This window comes from Musca autumnalis, unplaced genomic scaffold, assembly GCF_047663935.1.
Source record: "Musca autumnalis isolate F117 unplaced genomic scaffold, ASM4766393v1 scaffold_5, whole genome shotgun sequence".
Classification (NCBI taxonomy): Eukaryota; Metazoa; Arthropoda; class Insecta; order Diptera; family Muscidae; genus Musca; species Musca autumnalis.
Window position 1 is genome coordinate 198631153 of NW_027412088.1, and position 18696 is coordinate 198649848.

Consider the following 18696-nt stretch of genomic DNA (forward strand, 5'->3'; position numbering starts at 1 on the left):
TCGTAATAATTTAGGCATCCATAGCTCTGCCCCCAGATGACATACAGACCTAATTTTTCGTAGATGCGTTCCATAGTTAGTAAAGAATTTCTCATTCTCAATCTCAATCAGCGCTCTACATTTGCGCTAAAGCGAGTAAATCGATCTACAAAATTTGACAATTCGTGTGAGAAGAATAATTTTTTTTTTAAAAAAACAGGTAGTTAATTTTAATTTGCCTCGAAATTACTCTATACATAATAGCTCTGTTCCAGAACTAAAAAGTTTTTACAATTTTTACGACTTTTACACATTTTACCCGAAAACCCGTTCCCGTACACAAAAAAGTTGTGAAATGTTCACTTCTCTTTAAACAAACATGGCGCTGAATGACGCTCTCTTTAAAAACTTTTTTCTCGACAAATTTGAGCGTGTAAAAAATAGTAACATGGATGCCGGCGTCTGATTGGCTGGTACACCGACTTTGACATTTGTTCCAGCTTTTTTGACGTTTTTTCCATTTTTGCGTTCCCGAACTTTTTGAAAAAACTTTTGTGTGACACACATTTTTCTCTCTTTCTCTCTTTTTCTCTTTTACGAGTTTTACTATTAAAAAGTACGGGAACAAAGCTAATGTCATACATTCTACACTTCATATATTTATTATGCGGCACTGAATAGAACAGATTGGAAATCTATTTATTAAATTTTGGAATATTCGGGGTAGATCCTAATATAATTTGACAATTCAGTTTATAAAAAAGTTTAAAACCGTATTGCTAATAGGCCGTTTACATACAGTGTTGTGCATATCAAAAGCAACAAATCTAGGATTTTGCAGTAATTCAATTTTTGGATCCGTCACAATTTTTAAAAATGTAATATATTGTGGCCAGTTGTTCTTTATTATGTACAGAGAGCTTCCAACAAGTTGTTTCTGTACTTTGTCGTTGGATGGGATAACAACAACAATAAAAATGACTGATCCTCGAGAACGGGGATTGCAAAACAAAAGCAACAATAGAATATTATTAATAATGGCAGTGTCATCCGTGTAAATTAACTGTACATTTGACTGAAATTTGTCTTTTGGGGCATGGTAGTGTCATTTTAGAGAGGATTTGCATTTGTTATCCTAACAGATTTGCCACTTTCTACCACTTTTCCCATGGTCTGGGAAAAATCTCATAATACCCTCAAATCAAACATTTTTTCCCTCATACAAACATTTAAATTTTAAAATATTCATTCGGAAAGTGGATTAATATCAACCGTTCTTTTGTTTGCCGCATAATAAAAAAGTTAAACAACCGAATAGTGGTAAATACGATACATCCTGGTGTAAACCCCTTGAGGCCATTGGCACGTTGTGGCTAGAAACGTTGGGGAAACTTTAAAAATAATGCGAATAGAAACACCCAAGTATTAGTTGGGGCTCTTATTTCCGATACATGGCCCAGAGTACTTCGCAGAGGAAGTTTTGAAACCAATTTGAGAAGTTATACAGCTCCCAACTCAAACAACACAACGGTCAAGAACCCATTGTTTCAACCAACAGTGAGTAAAATGTGCTCATATGACTAAATAATACAGGTTTTTTATATTTTTTGTTATTAAATCTTATTTTTAATATAATTTATTGAAAATAAAATAAAAAAATCTTATTGGGATGCTTAAACCATATAAAACATTGCATTTTCTACCAGTGTTTCATAAATTGTCTTCCTTTGGGTATGTCAATGGTTTCTTGGCCCGTGTATAACTTTTCAAATTGTTTTCAAAACTTCTTCTGCGAAGTACTCTAGGTCATATATTGGAAATAAGAGCCCCAACTAATTCTTGGAAGTTCCTATTAGCGTTATTTTTAAAGTTTCCCCAACGTTTTCTGCCAAAATGTGCCCATGGCCTTAAGGGGTTTATACCAGGATGTATCGTATTTACCACTATTCGGTTGTTTAACTTTTTTATTATGCGGCAAACAAAAGAACGGTTGATATTAATCCACTTTCCGAATGAATATTTTAAAATTTAAATGTTTGTATGAGGGAAAAAATTTTTGATTTGAGGGTACTATGAGATTTTCCCCAGACCATGGGAAAAGTGGTAGAAAGTGGCAACCCTGTTAGGATAACAAATGCAAATCCTTTCTAAAATGACACTACCACGCCCCAAAAGGCAAATTTAAGTCAAAAGTACAGTTGATTAACACCGATGACACTACAATTTTTAATAATAGTCTATTGTTGCTTTTGTTTTGCAATCCCCGTTCTCGAGGATCGGCCAATATTATTGTTGTTGTTATCCCATCCAACGACAAAGTACAAAAACAACTTGTTGGAAGCTCTCTGTACATAATAAAGAACAACTGGCCACAATATATTACATTTTTAAAAATTGTAACGGATCCAAAAATTAAAGTACTGCAAAATCCTAGATTTGTTGCTTTTGATATGCACAACACTGTATAACCGGGTTAACCCAGTGGGTCTGGGTTTCAAATGCCATTTCCATTGTGTATACTTCAAATAAATCCTCATAAAGAAGGTTAACCCTGCAAAAAACTATAATATAAACGCCGTATAAGTTTACGGCTCAAACGTCAAATGAAATCTCATCTGGATTTCATTTGACGTTTAACCTATGGATTTGACAGTTGAAATCGAGTGGATTTCGTAAATGTAAACCAAGCATATGATTGTCACTTACACCTTATAGCTCTGTTCCTTTACGTGCAAGAATCCTCAAGTTTTACAACTTTTTACTCGAAAAGCGTTCCATTACTTCGGACACCATACAATTCATATGGGAGCAGTTTCCAACTTTTACTACTTTTGCCGGTTTTACCATTTTCAAAAGTAAAGGAACAGACCATATATTATTACACCATGGAACAGGCCTATAGTGTGACCCATGGCACAATCATATGCCAAGTTTACACTTGCGCTCCAAAATCCATTGGATTTCACGAAATCCTGAAATACACCCCGGTGTTTACACTTATTTTTTGTTGATTTCAAACATATGACAATGATCAAGGTAGATGCATATGCGCAGCTGATTGAACATGAATTTTCAAAACAAGTTGTTGTAAATTGAATTAAACATCAAAAATATTCGACAATACAGAACTTTACAACTTTATTTAAAAAATTATCGTAAAATTATCTATATATCATATCAAATGTGTATAGTACCAAAAAATAAAAAAAATAAATAATGATTTTATAGTTGAGACATCATAATAATAAATTTTGATAGATAAAAGTTGTGCTCAGAACCTACAACATATTAGTACATGCAGTAGTTGTCCCGTTTAGTGCTAAAAATGCGTTCCCGTACTCCGAAATCTAGCAAGACATGCACTTCTCTTTAAACAAAAATAGCGCCGAATAACACCCTCTTCTCCTGTTTTCTTGCCATACAATTTTGGCCTAGCAGAAAGCATGTTCATATGTTCATTGGTATCTAATATTATAGCTGATACGTTGATTTTGACATTTTTGCTGGAGTTTTTGCAATTTCCGTCATTTCCCGTTTCCGTATTTTTAGGAAATTTGTATGGGGGAGAAATTTTTTTACAATTAGATCTATTTTCTAAAATTGCCATTAAAAAAGTACGGGAACACAATGAAAAATAGCATTGTAAGAAAGTTATTTAATATTTTTCACGTTGTTGTGTCGATGGTCAGACTAGCAAGGTTTCATGAAACCAATTTCGTTAAAGTTTCTTTTCAAATTTCGTTAATGTCCACACACGTTAACGTGAAATTTAAGATCTTTGCGTGTCCTCTTTATTTTACCATTCGCGTTTGTTGTGTTTCTCATACCAATAAAAACAAAAAAGACATAAATAAACCAAAAACAACATAAAATAATTAACATTAATAATTAAATTAATATTAATAGTTAAATTTTCACTATTTCATTAATTAAATGTTTTTATTAAATATATTTATGTTTGTTTTGTTGTTAACGTTTGCTTGACAAAATAAAAATGAAAGAAAATTGAAGAAAAAATCTTGCAACGAAGAACAAGAAGAGGCAACACAACAAACACAGAAAACCATGTACATGGGTTTCACTACTTCATACCCCTCGCCTATAAACTTGACGTCGCCATGTTGAAATCGTGCTAGTCTGACCATCGACTTACAAATTTTGATACTAAAATTTGTTGTTTCAGCAATTCGCACATCTACCTTGTTTATTGTGATACGTGAAAAGTGTTGCAACTTTTGGTACTTTTTTAGGCAAAAACAAGGTTGTATATCATGTGTACTGTGATTTCGATGTTGATTTCGCTGAAATCACGAAATGAGATGATTTCATTTTTGTATGCGAAATCATGATAAATTTTGCATGATTCCGCGCGAAATCACGAAACGCCTTCGAAATCACGAAAAGACGCCGAATGTAAACCAAACAATACACGTACCCGCATCAGCACAGCTGATGTATTGCAAACTGTCAAAAAAGTTGTTGTAATTGAAAACACAAAATTAAAAAACAAAAATTTAAACGAACAATTTTGAATTTTTTGTGAATTTTTGTAATAATTGGTCTGTTCCAGAACCTGCAAGAAACTACTCATGGTACAATAATTCTTAGGTAGGCCACAGCTAACAGCTGATTACAATTTTTTTTTTTGTTATGGCTTAATCTGTCAAAACCGTGTTGACATGCAGAGTTGATATTTATTATTGATCAAAAAATTCAACTCTGTTTTGTTTTCATTTCAATATTTCGTTCATCTTCTTCTTTGTATACTCATCCGTTATCATTCATCAAAACAATTTTGACGTTTTAAGCCATAGCGACAGGGTTGTATTTTTTTGGCGATTCTCATACCTGGCCTACCTATGAATTATTGTACCATGAAACTACTATTTTTTACTACGATAACATTTTTTCCTTTATGTTATCGGGAAAAATAGTAACAATTAGTAGATTCTTGCAGTTCTGGAACAGACCAAATGTGTTTATTAATATCTGCCTAACAAAATTTCGTTGAAAAAATTATGTGAATCGTTTTATTTTTGGAAAACATTTTTGACATTTCACAGTACTGAACTGGTTTTTGTTGTAGTTGTTGGCTGATGCATCTACCTGTTAATTGTAGCACGTAACTAGGCGTTTAAACCAGACAGTTTTGCTCTGTTCCAGAACCTGCAAGAACCTACTATTTTTTACTACGATAACATTAGCTTCGTTCCCGTACTTTTTAATGGTAAAACTCGTAAAAGAGAGAACTGCAAAAAATTTGTTATCACACACAAGTTTTTTGAAATAGTTCGGGAACGGAAAAATGGAAAATACGTCAAAAAACTGGAACAAATGTCAAAGTCGGCGTATCAGCCAATCAGACGCCGGCAACCATGTTACTATTTTTTTACTCGACCAAATTTGTCGTGTAAAAAGTTTTTAAAGAGAGCGTTATTCAGCGCCATTTTTGTTTAAAGAGAAGTGAACATTTTACAACTTTTTTGTGTACGGGAACGCTTTTTCGAGTAAAATGTGTAAAAGTCGTAAAAATTGTAAAAACTTTTTAGTTCTGGAACACAGCTATTTTTTCCTTTATGTTATCGGAAAAAATAGTAAAAATTAGTAGATTCTTGCAGTACTGGAACAGACCATTTGTCTTCAAATACAACTCTGATTTACTAAGCCATACATAGGCCCATTATTACATCGTTTCTGTAGTTAAATTTTGGCCGGTATCGAACAGATAACCCGTTATTTATTCTTACATGTTTCCTTTAATAATAAGTGTCAGATAAATTGAAAGGAACTGTGTTTTCGTTTTAAAATTTAAACGGCGCCCGAGAGTATGCTGCATCAAAAGCTAGAAAAAATTGTCAGCAAATTCAAATCAACCAATCAGATTTGAGTAAATTTTATGTATACAGACTTTTTGCTTGATATTGCCATATTTTTACAAAATTTAACATTTGTATGTCTGTGTTTAGACACACAAATTTCTCGGGAAAGTAAATTGAGTTTTTTTGGGAGAGAGCGGAGAGGAAAGAGCTCCTCAATACTCTTTCCTTCCCCCTTTTGCCTAAAAACTCAATTTACTTTCCCGAGAAATGAAAAAGTTCTAGAATTTTAAGCAAAATGAATAATAAATTAATAAAATAATAATCAATAAATAAACCCGAGACTTAATAAGTCGAAGGTCACACTAGAGTGTTTCATTGAAACAATTTCATGAAAACAAGGGTTCATAGGTCGAGTTTCACAGAAGAGTGATATTAGTCCCGGTCCACACTAGCGTGAATTTCATTAAAAAATTTCATGAAATTAGGTGTTCTTAAATCGAATTCCCCACTACAGCAATTTTATGATTTTACTCTACTATGGACGTCGATCTAGAGACGCATAATTTCATATCAAAATTTCAATGAAATTACTGTAGTGTGGCCCGGGACTTATGAGTTCTGTTCCTTTACGTGCAAGAATCTTCAAGTTTTGCAACTTTTTACTCGAAAAGCGTTCCTTTACTTCAGGCACCATCATGATGAAGTAATAAGGTGTCGTAAAATGACCAGATGATTGGTTTCAATCTGTCAAATTTTTTGTTATTGTGAATAAATTGTATGAAAACGTAAACAAACATTTTGACATATTGAAGAATTTTTGGCCAAAACAGAGTTGTATTTGTGTTACTTACGTGACCTGTTAAATAGATCTTGGGCACCATACAATTCATATGGAAGTAGATTACAACTTTTGCCAGTTTTACCATTTTCAAAAGTAAAAGAACAGACCAATAAAGTTGCTGTAGTGGGCAACTCGATCTATAAATACCTAAAAGTTTCAATGAAACCACTCTAGTGTGACCTTCGACTAAGTTATAGTATTTTTCCACAAAAATAAGATACATAAGACCGTGTTTAGACACACAAATTTCTTGGGAAAGTAAATTCAGTTTTTAGGCAATAGGGGGTAGGAAAGAGTATTGAGGAGCTCTTTGCTCTCCGCTCTCTCCCAAAAAAATCAATTTACTTTCCCGAGAAATTTGTGTGTCTAAACACAGACTAAACATTGAGCAGCTGACCATTAGCAGATGATTAAAAAACAGCTGATCAAAATTGCTATATGTTGCTGGGAAAAATTTGGCCTGTTTATAAAGTGGTAAACGTTGTAAAAGTCGTAAACGATTTTCATATAAATTTTTGGTTTGTTCCAGTACTACAAGAATCTACTAATTTTTACTATTTTCCCCGATAACATAAAGGAAAATATGTTATCGTAGTAAAAAGTAGTAGCTTCTTGCAGGTTCTGGAACAGAGCAATTGTGTACGGGAACGCAAAATTTACACATACACAGTGGTAAAAATTGTAAAAACTTTTTAGTTCTGGAACAGAGCTATTCTTTCAGCAATTTCTCAGCAAACAACTGTCAAAATTGTTCTCTCACTTCGCTCTCTTTTACTGAACTAGAGTCTATCAGCAATTTGCATTTAAATTTTAATTTGTAAATAAAATGGTGCTGTAGTTTTTTGGATTTAGCAGCGAATATTCAACATCCTTGTCACTTAAAAAATTCGTCTGATTGAAAAGCGAAAGTCGATCACAAAAATTCGACTTTTTGATTATTTTCAACAATCGATTCTCAACTTCGATTTTTAGACTTGTCAAAACAAAAAATCGAAAGTCGACTTAGCTATCCCTGCTGTAGAGGAATAAATTTTTGGTAAATTTCAAGTGGAAATATGGCTGGTCGTGAAGCTGTTAAAAGAGCCGTACAACAAGTGCGTCCCATTCTATCTGTCGACCGGGATGAAGCCCGCAGACGTGCCTTGAATTTGTACAAGGCCTGGTATCGTCAGATTCCATATATTGGTAAATATTTGTTCGGAGATTGGCAATGGTTTTGCACCGCTTGTTATGTCATAGCTTGAAAATAAACATCTTTTGGTTTCCATTACAGTTAACGACTATGATATTCCATTGACCGTGGAACAATGCCGTGAAAAATTGCGTGAGCAGTTCTTAAAGCATCGCAATGTCACCGATGTGCGAGTCATCGATATGTTGGTTATTAAGGTAAGACATACAAGGAGGAAGAACATTTGTTGGTAAAGTAATAACATTTAAAAGCGCCTCATATGAAGATCTACATTATATTTTGTAACCAAAAAAAGCCATCAGGACCCACAATGATTAAATGCACATACAGGAACCGCAAGATCATATAAAACTTCATCCCTTTGAAACTGGATAATGGAATATGCAATAAATATTTGCTGATTATATTCAATGAAAGAGAAATACTTACCGATGCTGCCCAGAAAATATTTCTACTTCGCGAGATTTTGACCCCCTAACATTTTCATCAATAGATGGCCAAAATGCAATGGAGATCCATGAGAAGTGGACTTGGTCTCATAAACGAAAGAAGCTATAATCTTTTACGTGTTGTGATCTGCATGTTTTATCCCATTTTAACTAAAAATACGTTCCTTACTCAAAAAAAAAACTAAAATTGATATAAGAACTCTTCACAACTTACTTTTAATACTTTTGTTACTTTTACCATTTAAAAAAGGAAAAGGAACAGACTAGGAACAAATATCATTTAGGGCTTTTCTCAGATCGGGACGGTAGTCCTTTTTGCATGATCACAGGGATATATAGATTTCCTGAACAGGTCCATACTTCCACAATATGTATTTAAGACTTCTCATTTTACGACCATTGTCATCTTTTACTAACTTTTTATTTTCTTTCCGTTCTTTACAGGGCCAAATGGAACTTAAGGAATCTATCGAAATTTGGAAACAAAAGGGACACATTATGCGTTACTGGAAGGAATCCCAGGAACCCAAGCCAACAGATTTCTTGTCCAAATTCATTCAAGGTGTTAATTAGATTCGAAATCTACTAAAAAATAGTTTAATTTTCGTTAACAAAAAAAAGCAAAATGTTTTTAGTGATAACAAGAAGTGAATAAAAAGAAGAGAGAAACAAATATCGAACCAAACTGAAGATGTTAAATGAAACCCAAAGAGAAATAGGATGAATTAATGTTTTAAAAAAGCAAACGAGATTGCTCTGAAAATTTCAAGAAACCTTTAGCCACATATTATGGAATTCAAGATTTAACGGAATCGGAAGGTACTTATCAAGGAATATTTTACATATCGTAAAAACTCAGTAAAAATATTACGATTTAGGGTAGCCTAGGGGGGCTTCGCAAATGGGGTACCTTCTGCTGCGCCGATTTTATTGATCATCCAAGGAAAAGTTGTGAATTTATCGATGATCTGCAACATCCCTTTGAAGACCTTTATGTTGCATCAATAAAATTGGTGCTAGCGAAGGCGTACTAGTAACGAAGCTGCCCCATGTTATCCCACTTAGTGGAATTTAGTTAAAAAATCGGCCCAAGACGGGTATACACGCGACCTTCCGATTCTTCTGAGGCCTTCACAGTTAGGTTCCTTTGTCCTGAACACAAATATATATGAAACTTGTTGCGAAAGTCCATACTTCCCGAAATATGGGCATCTGAACTTGCGAAAATTCCCATGTTAAAGGCCGGCTATTTAGACAAGAATTTTAATTTAAAGAAAATGTTAATCCCGTAGGAGAAAAATTGCAGTTTTAATTCGAAATATTTCAATTGTAATTGAATTTCGAATTATTTCATTTGTAATTTGAAAATTCCTTTTGAAATTCGAATTATTTCATTTTTAATTTGAATTTTTATACCCTCCACCATATGGAGGGTATAATTAAATTTGTCATTCCGTTTGTAACACATCGAAATATTCGTCGGATACCCTACAAAGTATATATATTATTGATCAGCATAATTCTAAGTCGATCTAACCGTCCGTCTGTCTGTTGAAATCAAGATACAGCTCGCAATTTTTAAGATAGAGCGTCAAAATTTGGTACTGAAGTTTTTATTACTTCCAGGATGGTTGGTATTGAAAATGGGATATATCGGTACACGTTTTGATATAGTCCCCATATAACAGTACCTCCCGATTTTCGGTATTATTGAGGTTTTAGCTTCATTATCCCACCAAAATGGGGGTGAAATTTGGTATTTAGTCATCGTTGGGTGTATAAAACTTTCCACCTGAAATTTGTTGGTATAGGACCACGCCTTCATATAGCCCCCATAGAACGGTACCACCCGAGTTTCAGTATTTTGAAGGTTGTGGCAACAATAATCCACTAAAATGGCTGAAATTAGGTACTTAGTCTTCGTTGGGGGTATAGAACTTTCTCCCAGGAATTTGTCGGTATATCTCCCCGCCTTCATATAGCCCCCATAGAACGGTACCACCCAAGTTTCAGTATTTTGAAGGTTGTGGCAACAATAATCCACTAAAATGGCTGAAATTAGGTACTTAGTCTTCGTTGGGGGTAGAGAACTTTCTCCCAGGAATTTGTCGGTATAGCTCCACGCCTTCATATAGCCCCCATAGAACGGTACCTCCCGATTTTCGGTATTTTAAAGTTTGTGTCCACAATAATCCACCGAAATGGCTGAAATTTAGTACTTAGCCTTCGTTGGGGGTATAGAACTTTCCCTCAGAAATTTGTTGGTTAAGGTCCACGCCTTCATATAGCCCCCACAGAACGGTACCACCCAAGTTTCAGTATTTTGAAGGTTGTGGCAACAATAATCCACTAAAATGGCTGAAATTAGGTACTTAGTCTTCGTTGGGGGTATAGAACTTTCTCCCAGGAATTTGTCGGTATATCTCCACGCCTTCATATAGCCCCCATAGAACGGTACCACCCAAGTTTCAGTATTTTGAAGGTTGTGGCAACAATAATCCACTAAAATGGCTGAAATTAGGTAGTTAGTCATCGTTGGGTGTATAAAACTTTCCACCTGAAATTTGTTGGTATAGGTCCACGCCTTCATATAGCCCCCATAGAACGGTACCACCCGAGTTTCAGTATTTTGAAGGTTGTGGCAACAATAATCCACTAAAATGGCTGAAATTAGGTACTTAGTCTTCGTTGGGGGTATAGAACTTTCTCCCAGGAATTTGTCGGTATATCTCCACGCCTTCATATAGCCCCCATAGAACGGTACCACCCAAGTTTCAGTATTTTGAAGGTTGTGGCAACAATAATCCACTAAAATGGCTGAAATTAGGTACTTAGTCTTCGTTGGGGGTAGAGAACTTTCTCCCAGGAATTTGTCGGTATAGCTCCACGCCTTCATATAGCCCCCATAGAACGGTACCTCCCGATTTTCGGTATTTTAAAGTTTGTGTCCACAATAATCCACCGAAATGGCTGAAATTTAGTACTTAGTCTTCGTTGGGGGTATAGAACTTTCCCTCAGAAATTTGTTGGTTAAGGTCCACGCCTTCATATAGCCCCCATAGAACGGTACCTTCCGATTTTCGGATTTAGCCCTAATATACCACCGAAATGGCTGAAATTTGGTACTAAGTCTTCGTTAGGGGCAAAAAAACTTTCACCTAGAAATTTGTCGGTACAGGTCCATGTTTTAATATAGCCTCCATAGAGCGGTACCTCCCGATTTTCGGTATTTTTTAAGGTTTTAGCTTCATTATCCTACCAAAATGGCTGAAATTTGGTACGAAGTCTTCTTTAGGTGTATAAAACTTTCCCCCAGAATTTTGTCGGTATCAGTCTACACCTTCATATAGCCCCCATATTGTGAAAATTAGCCACATCTTTTACGGAAATTGCTGAAATTTGAAATTTTCTTTTCTTCATACACGAAGGCAAATTGTTCCATTTTACAATACAAATCGTGGTGGAGGGTACACCCGGCCCGGCTGAGCTTAACGCCGTTCTTACTTGTTTCACTTGTATTTCAAATTCTTTCATTTTTATTTGAAATTTTTCATTTGTTATTTGAATTTTTTAAGCCTTTACCTAATTAACTGCGTGTGCGTTCAAAAATACAAAAACAAAATACATGTATTTCAAATTGAAAACAAAAACAAATACATGTATTTTGTATTTTTGAACGCACACGCAACACGCAGTTAATTAGGTAAAGGCTTAATATTTGTAAATCGAATTTTTTCATTTGTAATTTGAATATTTTTCATTTGAAAGTACAAATGAAAAATTTCGATTTAAAAATAGAAAAATTCAAACCACAAATGGAAAAATTCGAATTGTAAATGGAAATAATTCGAATTACAAATCGAATAATTCAAATTATAAATGAAATAATTCGAAATTCAATTATTTATACTCAAATTACAAATGTTTCGAAATTCAATGGAAATTCTCAAATTACAAGTGAAATGTTTCGAATTTCATATGAAATAATCAAATTACAACTGAAATTCTTCGAATTACATGTGAAAATGTTGTAGAAAAATTCAAATTACAAATAGAAAAATTCGAATTACAAATCAAATAATTTAAGTTATAAATGAAATAATTCGAATTTTAAATGGAATTCTCAAATAACAATTGAAATAATTCGAAATTTAATTGGAGGTCTCAAATTACAAATACAAATTTTCGAATTTAAAATGAAATAGTCAAATTACAAATAAAATTCTTCGAATGCCATGTGAAAATGGTGCAGTTTTTTTTTTGAGTTTTCATTTCTTAAATTCATTGTCTTTTATGTTTTACATAATATTTACATATTTTTTATATTGTTTTGTTATTGTTGCAGTTTCAATCTCGTATGATAGTTTAACACTCTTATTATATTTTTTTATTTTACATACTTCTATAGTTTACATATTTCTATTCTATTTCAAACTATAAATCATTTTTTGTAAACAATTCCTTTAAGATATCTTCAAATGTTAAATCGAACTCTTTCAATTCTTTTTCCAAATCGATTTCATCCGCCGCATTTATTTGTTGATCATTATTGGTTTTGGAAAATGCATCGAAACGACTGACATTGCCATGTTTTTCTTTAAACATTAAAGCCAATTCCTCATCAGTTACCTCCACATCATGCGAACGTTTACAGTGGAGTTTTATGCTATACAAATGATACGATTTTAATTTTGTTTAAACAAATCAATTTCAAGAACACTTACTCCTTTCTCAATACATAACTTTTGGAACACACTTTACACTTGTACGGCTTCCCGGTGTGGCGATATTGATGAATTTCAATGGCAAACTTTGATGTCGATGTATATTCACAATATCTACACTTAAGGGAGTTAATATTCTTCGCCTGTTTTCCTTCTTCTCCTGGAAAACTTGTGGTTTTATATAATCCTCCTTTATCGAATATACATTTATGTATTCTTTGTAAATGTATTTGCAATTCTGCATTATTTATATAATTTTTTGAACACAAATGACACTGTGCATAACGTTCATTGTGACGTCGTCTATGCACCGTTAAAGATGATGACCTTGAGAATACCTTATGACATATTTCACATTCATGACGTACATCAATGGAATGTGCAGAATTCAAGTGCAGTTCATATTTGTGGACTGTGTAAAATTTGGTTGGACAAAAGGTACAAGAGATGGGTTCATTTAGTCTACAAAAACGTTCATGGAGGACCAAACCCGAACGACGATTAAATATTTTTCCTACAAATTGAAGATGGGAATTAGTTTTTTAATTTATAAAATTATGTTTGGTGGAATTTACCACAATTTTCACAGCAATGGTTATTGCGTATATTTAACCCAGTCTCCGGATTATTATGAGCCATGGAAAAATGGATTTTCATTGAAGTTTTTTCCATAAATTGTTTATAACAAGATGGACAATTGTATAGTGTTGTAAACATGGCTGAAGAAAATAATGTCATATCAACAATGATCAATCAAATATGCTCCTATTGGGTATATTTACTTTTATCTTCTTCTTCGTGCATGTTATGCTCCATATCCAAATGCCCATCCATTTCAATTTGCGTGTGGGTTTGAAAATCACATTCAGTACATTTGAGAGTTATTTCTGCAGGAGAGAGATAAGAAAAATTACATATTAAAGAGCTTAGTTTTCCCACTGAAAGTTCTGCTTTTTGACTCCCAACTTACCATCAAGTATTTCCACCTCAGCAGATATGGCCAGTACTTAATACAAAAGCAAATCTCATTAAAAATTATTTCGAATTATAAAATATAACTCACATTCCTTTGTCCTATACAAACGATTCTCTAAATCTTCCTTCTTGTGTATTTTCTTGTAATGTTTGCCCAAACTTTCTATGTAACAGGTATAAAAGTTACACATTTTGCATTTGAAGGGTATTAGTTCTGAAAAATATATTCAAAATTTTTTGTTAGAGAAAAATGGTTACAATTTACAATAGCTCCGTTCGATAACCCAAAAATGTGTACAAACTTTTACAAAATGCCGTTCGATAACAAACTTCTTCAGTAAAAGAGAACTGAGAAGTACTTGCAAAGTTATCGAACAGACCTAATGCTTTCATTGTCTTACGTTGATGCACCTGTTGGGTATGTTTTATCAACAGTTCGTGATATTCAAAAGATTCATCACAATAACGACACTTAAATGGTTTTAGTTTTGGCAAGGTGGGGACAACTTCTGATTTGATTGTGGGCTCTGAAGATATAGACAAGATTGTACATATATAAAAATCATGTGTTTAAATAGTTCAAAAGTGAATAACGATACATTTTTTTATTCCTAAAGCCTTAAGTTTTCCTGAGTTTTCCTAACCCATAATTGAATATATCATTCCGTTTGTAACACATCGAAATATTCGTCAGAGACCCTATAAAGTATATATATTCTTGATTAGGATAAAATTCTAAGTCGAAATAGTCATGTCCGTCCGTTTGTCTGTTGAAATCAAGATACATGCCTCAATTTTTAAGACAGAGCTTTTTAATTTTGATTCTATTACTATTAAGTTTCTATTATTAGGTATTGAAAAGGGCTATATCGGTCCACGTGTTTATATAGCCCCCATAGAAGGTTACCTCCTGATTTTCGGAATTTTGAAGGATTTAGCCCTATTATACCATCAACATTTGGTACTATGTCTTCCGAAATTTTATATTAAGTTTTCGTTGGGGGAATAAAACTTCCCCCCTGAAATTTGTCGGTACAAGTCCACGTCTTCATATAGCCCCCATAGGACGGTACGTCCCGATTTTCGGATTTTTGAAGGATTTAGCCCTAATATACCACCGAAATGGATGAAATTTTGTATTAAGTATTCGTTGGGGCAATAAAACTTTCCACCTGAAATTTCTCGGTACAAGTCCACGTCTTCATATAGCCCCCATAGAGCGGTACCTTCCGATTTTCGGATTTTTGAAGGATTTAGCCCTTATATACCACCGAAATGGCTGAAATTTGGTACTAAGTCTTCGTTGGGGGCATAAAACTTTCCAGCTGAAATTTGTCGGTATAGGTCCACGTCTTCATATAGTCCCCATAGAGTGGTACCTCCCGAATTTCGGATTTTTGAAGGATTTAGCCCTAATATACCACCGAAATGGCTGAAATTTGATACTAAGTCTTCGTTGGGGTCATAAAACTTTCCAGCTGAAATTTGTCGGTATAGGTCCACGTCTCCATATAGCTCCCATAGAACGGTACCTCCCGTTTTTTAATATCCCACCGAAATGGCTGAAATTTTGTATTAAGTATTCGTTGGGGGCATATAACTTTCCACCTGGAATTTTTCGGTACAAGTCCAAGTCTTCATATAGCCCCCATAGAACGGTACCTCCCGATTTTTGGATTTTTGAAGGATTTAGCCCTAATATATCACCGAAATGGCTGAAATTTTGTATTAAGTCTTCGTTGGGGGAATAAAACTTTCCACCTGAAATTTGTCGGTACAAGTCCACGTCTTCATATAGCCCCCTCAGAACGGTACCTCCCGATTTTCGGATTTTTTAAGGATTTAGCCCTAATTTACCACCGAAATGGCTGAAATTTGGTAGTAAGTCTTCGTTGGGGACATAAAACTTTTATCCTGAAATTTGTCCGTATAGGTACAAGTTTTCATACAGCTCCCATAGAACGGTACCTCCCGATTTCAGGTATTTTGAAGGTCGTGGCCTCAATATCCCAACGAAATGGCTGAAATTTTGTGTTTGTTCTTCGTTGTTTGGTGGTATACAACTTTCCACCAGAAATTTGTGGGTATTGGTCTTCATATAGCTCCCATAGAACCGCACTCACGGTGGGTAGAAAACCTCCGCACAGAAAGTTTCCAGTATAAAATGATTATCATAAGTTAAAATATTATTCTCCTCCAAGGAATTAGACTTAACGTATATGAAGAGCCACCGTAGTGCAGTAGAATGCACAGCCCCCTTGTACTCAGGACGTCTGAGGAACATCAACATTTTCAACGGTGGCAAAAGTAACCCTCAGTAATGTTGGCGATATTTCCTGAGTATTTTAGCCATGCTTCTCTACAAGTGGTGTTGTAAGACACGCCTTTCGGACTCGGCGATAAACAGTAGCTTCCATATCATTGAGCTAATATGAATCGGGGTGCACTCATGGATTTGAGAGAAGTCTCCCTTTTTCCCTTCTGACATGGGAACATTTATTATGTAGATTAAGAGCTTAGAAATTAGTACTAATTGTTCATATTTACTACACTACAGGTCGTAATGGAGGGCATAAAAAGCTTAAAGAACTTAACGCCGTACTTACATATTTCTTAATTGGATATAATATTAATTTTGTCTCTAGATGAGGTCTGACTAATATGTACGGGTTCAAGTTTAACTGTTATTCGTGATAAGAAAACACAAGTCATCAAGTCACTTGCAGGCAGCTCGGCAAATTTTTGTAACCTTAGGATCTCAAACGGTCGTTTTATTATTGCAATATTAGTTCATCTTCGTGAGGATGCAAGGAACTTACGGTATATACCCAGGTTGTAAAGGATTTCCTTGGTCTAGGTAAAGATTTAAAGGTATAAGGCGCTCCTGTCATTGGGGGTTAACAATATATGTACTTGGAATTTTGTACTTTGCACGTTTCTGTATGGATCGAAACATAAACATTCAGTAGCAGGTATGACCAAGCTTGGGAAGACAAAGAAAGAAATTAATCAATCTTAAAAAGTCTTTGAATTTTTATGACGTTTACTACTTTTTATACCTATTATACTATTATTTGACGTTTTCGACATGTTTACAGTCGACAACCTAAAACAGCTTTATATGGGCCGTCTCTGTTTAGTAGAACGCATTCCACAGTTGTTCCACCCAAGGAAGGAACACCTGAGACAAGTTATGTTTTGGAACACCTTCAATTAACTTTCCTTTTGTGCACTATCAAAACCTAAGGCCTCTGGAATAAACAAAACATTATTGTCCCACATCAATTTACTTACCCACTTTGATCTCCTTATTCCACATAAAATTATCTCTCACCTCTTCCACATTCGTTTGCTCCTCTCTTTCGGGAACACTATTTTCCATTTCATAATTCCATTTTAATTCAATTTTAGTTTTAACATCTTCCTCTTGCTGCACATTGTTGTTGTTGATATCCGCATACATTTCCAATTGCTGTTTTACATCATCCTTCAAAGGCAAACCATCATCATGATAATCTTCATTCGAATTCCCCATTATGCCGTTTGCATTGTTAAACCGCTCCTCATATTCCTTTTGCCTTTCCATGGTCATTGACATAAAATGATAACTAATTTGTAAAGCTTTACTGCAACGTAAACAAATTTGTTTGGAATAGTTAATGGACAATTTTGGACCATGTTGCCCATGACGACCACCATCGGTAACATAGTGAAATAGTGTATTAAAGTAATCATTTAATGTTTTAAAATCATTGTGTGGTGTCTCGGTGTAAATTGAGATCAAAAGACGTTCAGTGGTTAAACAACAACGGCAACAATTTGCAAACATTTTGGTTTTTTTTCCTTTGAAGATTTATTTTATTTGGAGTTATCACTTTGGAAGATGTTTAGTACAGATGTTGCTTTGGTGCTTTGGGTAACATGTGTTTGAAGGAAACTGTCAAATTCTAACGGTTCTTTCTTTAGAAGAAAACATGACACAAGAGTACAGAGGTACAGAGAGGGATAATTACAATGAAAAATTAATGAAAAATGAAGCATACTTTTAGGCACCAACTATGAAAGTTATAATTAAATAAAAAAGAATCTACACTACAAATGCTTAGCCGCGTTGTTTTTGTAACAAAAGATAATGGCTGACATTGACAAAAGGAGAAAGGATTTTGTTGTTGTAGGAGGTTCGCTGCAACCGTTTGTTTTTTTCCCGTAGATGGAGTTTAGGGTTTTGTTTGTTGATTTTTAAGGTATTCTTGTGCAAACCATTTGAACTGCGGATTATTTGACACCCCCATACGACAAAAACCTAAGTTGGGGTTTGTTGTGTCAGATCCAGCTTGGATTTTATGGCCCCCTCTAAACATGCTTAAAAACCTAATGACTTTTCAAAGCAATTCGGGATTATATCTCTGAAACTAATGCGAATTTTCTTTTATAGACATTGAATGACAAACGGGTCAAGGTTTCCTTGTGACATTTGGATATTTCTTAAAGGAAATTTAGTTAGGAGCCCGCCCTACCATTTTTTGTAGCGCTTGTGTGCAGTGTAATGTTTTCATTGAGGGCATGTTTGCATGTTTCTTTCAGCTTTATAGCCATGTAATGTACAGAAATTTTAAAGTATACTTTTAGGCGTAAACATTAACTGATCAAACTTATAACCTTATTATCCTTATTGAATGGTCTCTTATAGGTGATTTTATTGCATTATTGTAAATTT

The 18696-nt window shown here is 34.3% G+C and overlaps 2 protein-coding genes across 2 annotated transcripts; one reads left to right on the forward strand and one right to left on the reverse strand.

Moving 5' to 3' along the window:
* Positions 1 to 7628: 7628 nt before the first annotated feature.
* On the forward strand, positions 7629 to 8965 carry ND-B14 (NADH dehydrogenase (ubiquinone) B14 subunit). Its single transcript, XM_073991550.1, has 3 exons — positions 7629 to 7824; positions 7913 to 8028; positions 8725 to 8965. Exons 1-3 carry the CDS (start codon positions 7695 to 7697, stop codon positions 8851 to 8853), a joined length of 375 nt encoding a protein of 124 aa, XP_073847651.1. The 5' UTR covers positions 7629 to 7694; the 3' UTR covers positions 8854 to 8965.
* A 3679-nt stretch (positions 8966 to 12644) lies between these two features.
* On the reverse strand, positions 12645 to 17875 carry LOC141387678 (uncharacterized). Its single transcript, XM_073957668.1, has 8 exons — positions 17274 to 17875; positions 14381 to 14506; positions 14068 to 14193; positions 13975 to 14010; positions 13787 to 13891; positions 13580 to 13723; positions 13005 to 13518; positions 12645 to 12946 (listed from the first exon to the last, which is right to left on the reverse strand). The coding sequence occupies exons 1-8, from the start codon at positions 17806 to 17808 to the stop codon at positions 12715 to 12717; spliced, it is 1818 nt and encodes a 605-aa protein (XP_073813769.1). The 5' UTR covers positions 17809 to 17875; the 3' UTR covers positions 12645 to 12714.
* Between the last annotated feature and the right edge of the window lie 821 nt (positions 17876 to 18696).

Coding starts and splice junctions, on each gene's coding strand:
- LOC141387678 (XM_073957668.1), bottom strand. CDS start 17,808: ATGTTTGCAAATTGTTGCCGTTGTTGTTTAACCACTGAACGTCTTTTG. Junction 14,194..14,380: donor TACCCAACAGGTGCATCAAC/GTAAGACAATGA, acceptor TATATTTTTCAG/AACTAATACCCTTCAAATGC. Junction 12,947..13,004: donor AGTTATGTATTGAGAAAGGA/GTAAGTGTTCTT, acceptor TCATTTGTATAG/CATAAAACTCCACTGTAAAC.
- ND-B14 (XM_073991550.1), top strand. CDS start 7,695: ATGGCTGGTCGTGAAGCTGTTAAAAGAGCCGTACAACAAGTGCGTCCC. Junction 7,825..7,912: donor TCGTCAGATTCCATATATTG/GTAAATATTTGT, acceptor TTTCCATTACAG/TTAACGACTATGATATTCCA. Junction 8,029..8,724: donor TCGATATGTTGGTTATTAAG/GTAAGACATACA, acceptor CGTTCTTTACAG/GGCCAAATGGAACTTAAGGA.